The sequence below is a fragment of the Chaetodon auriga genome, chromosome 16 (genome assembly GCF_051107435.1).
Source record: "Chaetodon auriga isolate fChaAug3 chromosome 16, fChaAug3.hap1, whole genome shotgun sequence".
Lineage (NCBI taxonomy): Eukaryota > Metazoa > Chordata > Actinopteri > Chaetodontiformes > Chaetodontidae > Chaetodon > Chaetodon auriga.
In genome coordinates, this window is record NC_135089.1 from 8,159,007 (window position 1) to 8,165,486 (window position 6,480).

General features: G+C 40.9%; 1 protein-coding gene across 1 annotated transcript; it reads left to right on the forward strand.

The window, feature by feature from the left end:
• The first annotated feature begins 1,298 nt into the window (after positions 1–1,298).
• On the forward strand, positions 1,299–6,446 carry lpar2a (lysophosphatidic acid receptor 2a). Its single transcript, XM_076753023.1, has 5 exons — positions 1,299–1,413; positions 3,300–3,510; positions 4,303–5,055; positions 5,556–5,818; positions 6,228–6,446. The coding sequence occupies exons 3-5, from the start codon at positions 4,305–4,307 to the stop codon at positions 6,318–6,320; spliced, it is 1,107 nt and encodes a 368-aa protein (XP_076609138.1). The 5' UTR covers positions 1,299–1,413; positions 3,300–3,510; positions 4,303–4,304; the 3' UTR covers positions 6,321–6,446.
• The last annotated feature ends 34 nt before the right edge of the window (positions 6,447–6,480 follow it).

Genomic DNA, 6,480 nt, shown 5'->3' on the forward strand with positions numbered 1-6,480 from the left:
AAAAAAAAAAAAATAAAAAAAGGAAGACAGCGTTTTATATTTTAACCGTTGTCAATATTCGGGTTTTACATTTAGTTTTAGCTGGACTTCTATGAGTGTACACACCTGACAACTACTTTCTCATTTTGTTCAATCAGCATATTTTAGGTAGATATGTTTCAGCGTTGCCACACTAGCGTTTGAGTCTGGTCTGTGAGTGTGACTGTGTAAATTTGGACGGCTGTGTGACTGTGTGTGTTTTTGTTTTTGTTAAATTTTTTTAAAAGTGTGTGGTGCAGGGAGGCATGTTCCCCGATGTAGATAAGCATTCTATCGATGAGGAGAATAAACAGATAAACGTAAACTTCAGGAGAACTTGTTTCTGTGCTTAAGTCACCTTTTTAATTTCTATGAAGTCCACCATATATGAGTATAGAATTTTTATTAGACTGGTTTTGAAAGGGTAAAAAAAAGCAAAGAAAAAAAAACTTCATTCCTTTTTAGCCTTTTTTTTTTTTTTTTTTTTCCTTTTCACAACTGTTGGACATAATGTGCCATGAGTTCCACAGAGAATGTGCTGACCCGCAGCTCAGCCCAGAGTTTGCTTTATTCAGGTATTTTATTTTGTGTTACATTTGTTCTGTTTTGGGGGTTTTGTTGAAACATTTTCCTCGATTATCGTTTGGTATGTGAGTGGTCTATCGAGGTCTCTGATTCAGTCTGTTATGATCATTGAATAAACTCATCTCTTTTATAGAAAATAAAAAAAATAAACGAAATTCTCTCTCTGTCTTTTTTAATTGGAACTCACTCATTCTCATTCAGTACATTTACTTCTTCAGGACGTTTTTTCGACGTGTCACGCGCCTTGCTGACCGAAGCAATTGAAACCGTGGGTTCGATGAACGGGACGGATCACCTGGTATGTCAAGAGCTTTCCTGCTAGTCCATTCACTACCCTTCTTTACCTGCATCTGTCGTTTCCCCCTGTGGTTTTGCTGGTTGTATTAATGAATTTATTACCATGCATTGTTATAGAGTAATCGTACTAATGTTGACGTGTACAGCTGGTGAGGCCCTTTTCTTCATTTCATCAAAGCACTTTAACAAACACGTACAGTAAATAATACATATAATGAAATATATGAAACATACCAAGCAACATCTACCACCTATGTTGTTAGACCCGTTTTTAGATTAACGTGCGCTTACTGCACTCTAGTGGTCACAGTGGGGCACTATACCACATGTTAATCAAGTTTACGTCAATGCATATATAGAGCTAACACTTCCGGTATTTCTTGTTTTCTTGCAGTTCCTCACGGTGACCACTGGATGGCAGTGATTCAGCAGAGCGGAGCGGAGTTGAGTTGCGGCTTTACTTTACCCAGCGCGATGGTTTCCACATCTCTCCGAAGTAACAAAGTGATACAGGTTGGAGTTATGTTGTAATGCTCATATGAACTGTGAATGTAATGCCGCAGGTCTTCGCGGCGTTACATTCACAGTTCATATGAGCATTACGGATGATGTTAAATTACGGTATAGAAATCGCTGTAGTCTGTCGGCTTTCCAAGCTAGCTGGCTGTTACAGGCCTCCTGTTAGTACTAAAATCATGCGGCCAGCTCCCTTCACCTGCCACAGAACTGCTAACACTATCATGTAATCCTGTAACTGTAAGAATAACGTAGTTTCTAACCGTGACGCTGAAGATGAGTGAAATTGCTGCGTTGTTCGCGTCTGTGGTTTCAAGCTTAGTTATTTTATTTCGAGAGTATTCACCGGAAGTGTTGGTCTTGTATGTGAATTGACTCAAACTTGACCAAGTCAACATTGCGGTTACTCGTTGTGACCACTAGAGGGCAACGAACACTATTCACGAAGGTAACCGTCAGTAGGAATACGTTCCATATTTTTTTTAATAACAACGTGTTCATTAGTAATTCAGATACTATTAATACTAATACTAATATGAATACCCTGCCTAATACCTCGATATAATATTAATAATCTGTATTATTGGCTGCATTATTCCTAATAAAGAGGGTGGCGTTGTAGACTGTTATTCCTCTTGGTCATTTGTGTTGATCTGTTTGTTTGCTTCACCTTGGTTACTTACTTACATCATTAAAAGTTTTCAATGGAAGTATAAGTCTCAATGTGAGTGGGAGGCCAATTGAGAAGTCATGATTCTAATCATACACAGGTTCACAATCTCGACCCAGCCTCGTATTTCCAGGTTTTTAATAGACCTTCACAGTCTACATCTTGACATTTTTCACTCCTACAGTAAGTATACAGAAATTTATGCTGAATGTTTTTTTCCTTTTAGATGTATCAGAAAGGGTTCTCACACTCATGTTAGTAGTACATCAATGTATACATGTGATCCATCAATCAGTATCTGTGTGATTATGTTTAACAGTAGGATGGAGTTACTACCTGATGTACCTCTCTCAACCAAGCTGTTATTAGTCTGAAGTTGTTCTGTTTGTCTTGTTGGGGCTGCCGTATTCCTGCATATTAAATGACTGCATTATTTAACATGGGTCATGATATTCTGCTTAACAAATCAGTAGTATTCGCCGTTTGATTTTATTTAGTGTAATATAATAATGTAGTTCCTCACTGTGACCACAAGAGGGCAGGGGCACTCATGATTCTAAATACACTCGGTGTCGAGACAGACGCTACCACATTAATAAATAGGTTTTTAGACAATATAACTTGCTTTATTACATTTATTTATGTATGTATCATTTGTGATAACATTAATAGTGGGTTGTGCGTGTGTATTACGACTAATAGCAACGTGTTAGCGTTAGCAACGAATCAAATATATGTTGTAGTTCCTCACTGTGACCACTGGAGGGCAGCGAACAGTTGTGGTAATAACGCACTCGCGGTCATTTCCAGGATCAAGTGAACGCTAAACCATACTATTACTTCCGGTAAATATTTTCATAATAAAAGCAACGTGAGCCACCGATACCTCAAAGTATTTTTCTGTAGTTTCAGATAATAAAACATTAGTATTGTCGTGATTAAGAATATCATTATTGACACCTCTAAAAAGTAATAATTATCCGTGTGAATATCTATTTTATTGCTGCTGAAACTATATTATTTAATCTTTCTGTCGGTTAAACTACTGTATGTCGTGTTTTGTTTTGATTTTAATGTTATGCTAACTTCAGGTGCTCGTCCGAAAGTACTGGGCACTGGCTCTGTTCAAGTACCTCTGTCTGGCTATCTATCCATCTATCAATCCATCCAATCTAATCTACCTCTGTGTGTTGTTTTTTTCCGATATTTCCAGGCTGTATTTGGAGGCACCACCACTACCTGTCTGTCGGGTCCAGCTGATCTGAGTGAGAATGATTTAGTGAGGCGTCGGCTTGAAACTGTGCCGCCGCATGGACAGACAACAGCGAGAGCAACTCCGACACTTTCTGCTTCATCAAATGGCAGTTAAGCAGCTCTGATTTCATATCGGGCCTGTCTGGATGGAGGAAACCCTAAACACAGCGGTAAGTTTCAAATAATTAATAATAGTAACGTAGAAAGTCGAAGCGAAAATACCCGCAGCGCAGTAGTTTCTGTTTATAAAAAAGGTCGGTATCTAGTATCAGTAGCACACTGCAAGGTGAAACACCTGACATCAGCTAAAGTGTTTTGTAGTTTTACCGTTATGTCTTATTTTATGGTGTATTGATGAGTAAACTTGTGTTGAGTTGTGTAATCGTTGTTTTTACGTTTGCCTAGCAGATTTTACTTCACCTGATGGTTTCAGCGTTTTATATCTGAGGGGTTTCTGCTTTATTTTTGTTGGGATTGTGGACTGCTGGTTGGACAAATGAGCGATTTGGAAATTTGAATAAAAGTATATTCTGACTTTTCTACAGACTAACCAATTTAGAAAGACTTAATTCACTGACCTGCCTTAAAACATCTGTGACATGGTGCTAATGTTTGCTGTAACGCGTCTGTCACTTGCACTTTAAATGAGATGTATGTAGCCTGACGTTATTCACTCTGTGCTGTGGATGATTATCTGTGTCCTGATCACACAAGCACTGTGTTGACTTTATAGTTATGTGCAGATGGTGAGTGTCCTGCTTCACAAAATCCACACTTCAGTTTGGAAAAGTATAATGTCTGAGATGAGGTCATGAAACAGTTATGACTTTCTTGAACATGGTGAATATTGAACATGTGCTGCAGGGAAAGCCTCATATTGAAGTTTTGTACATTACCAGTTGTCATTTTCATCTTGTAGACAGCAGGTACATGTCTTTAAATGTCTGTTTTTTTGTCTGTAGTGATGGCCACAGAGAGCAGCCTGAGGAACACCTGCGACTACAGCCACAATGTCACTTTCTTCTACAACTGGGTGGGTAAGAGCATCAGCGTGGCATGGACGCCGCGGGACTTTGTGGTGCTCGGACTGGGCTTGACGGTGTGTCTCATCATAATCCTGGCCAACCTGATGGTGATGGTGGCCATCTTCGTGAATCGCCGCTTCCACTTCCCCATCTACTATCTCCTGGGCAACATGGCTGCAGCAGACCTATTTGCAGGTATCGCCTATGCCAACCTGATGTTGAACACGGGCCCCTGGACCAGGATGCTCACCAAGGAGCAGTGGTACATCCGTGGAGCTTTGATTGACATCAGCCTGACGGCCTCGGTGGCCAACCTGCTGGCTGTCGCAGTGGAGCGCCACCAGACAATCATCACCATGCAGCTGCACAGCAAGATGAGCAAACGGCGCGTGGTGCTGTTGATAATCAGCATCTGGGCCGTGAGCGTCATTATGGGCCTGGTGCCCTCTACGATTTGGAACTGCGAGTGTGATCTGTATGACTGCTCCACCGTTGCGCCCCTTTACAGCCGCCGCTTCCTAATCTTCTGGGCAGTTCTCAACCTGCTGACTTTCTTTATCATGGTGGCCATGTACGCTCGTATCTTGATCTATGTGAGATACCAGAGCACGCATGCATCTCAGCACACGTCGGAGATGTGGCACAGCCAGACTGTTGTCAACCTGATGAAAACCATCTCCATGGTTCTGGGTGAGTTGTTTGTGTCCTCTGTTGGATGTTGGTTGTGGGTCAAAGGTCAAGTTTGTAAGGTTTGGTTTTTATATTAACCACAAAATGAACAGAGTCTAGCTCTGTTTCTTTGTTAAAACACACATTTGCACTGTATGTACAAAATGTTGAAAACATCTTTTTGTTGATTTGAGATGCCTGCCACCTCCCACTTCCTCCACAAACCGGTTTTGCAGCTCGAGCCTTGTTTGTCAGGCTTTTGCGTGATTACCTTCGTACTTTAAGTAAGCGGGTTGTGAAGAATTTCCAGTGTAATTGAAATTGAATCATAATCCATTTCTGTGGTTGCTCAGGTGAGTCATCTCCCTGAGGTAAATGTTCTAGCTTGATATTTAGCAATCAAGTACAAATGTTACCCAACATTGAGACTGGTGTCATATTACATTGCTGTGTTTGTGAAAGTTTTGAGTTTATTCTCATTGACTCTTTTCTCGCCTCATTACCAACCCACATCTCTGCAGGCGCCTTCGTAATCTGCTGGACGCCCGGCCTCCTGACTCTCTTACTGGACGGGCTGTTGGGTGAAGCTAGCCACGCCAACAGCTATGAGAAGTTCTGTTTGGTGATAGCAGAGTGCAACTCTCTGATCAACCCTATCATCTATTCGCTGCGAGATGACGAGATGCGGAGGACGTTCATGTCGATCCTGTGCTGCCTGTGTCGAAGAAGTGCTGGCCAGCAGAGGGAGCTGTCACTTCTTGAGATTGCCTCACCGCTGCCACAGGTACAGATATGTATGTTTGATACAGATGGTTGTTAAGGCAGGGCAACACACAACACACAAAATGTCAACATTGCACCCTCAGAGCACTTTGAAACAGGCATTATTCCATTTCTATCAGTACCTGCGAGCTACATGAATGAGAAAAGGGAAGTTTTCTGATCTTTCTTAACTTCTAGGTTATTGGTTTCTCACATTCCCTCTCAGTGAGTCATGGAGGTTTTCACTTACCACACCAATGCACATGCTGATTTCTAATCTAACATATCTGGTACCTGGTGCGGGAACTGGGAGTCAAGGCTACTTTTCTTGTAAAAGTGGCTGGAGGGAAATTAGATAAACGTTTGGCAAAGTCATTATTATAAAATCAGATTGTCCTGTCACCAAACTGTAAATCATGTTATGTCTACAGGAAACTCTTGGCTGTGTCCAGAAGTCAGAAGAGCGGACCGTCTGTACAGAAACAAACAATAAAAAAGACAGTTGGACGGCTGCAAGCCTATGATTTAAAAAAAAAAAAAAAAAGAAGAAGAAGAAGACATCTATCCAGCACAAATTGGTAAATTCATTGGTGTTTCTGCTGGACTTCTGCCAAACTACCTCTCTACCTTTTTTGTATTTGTGAATTCAAATAAAAAAAACAAACAAACATAAGGATGCATCTG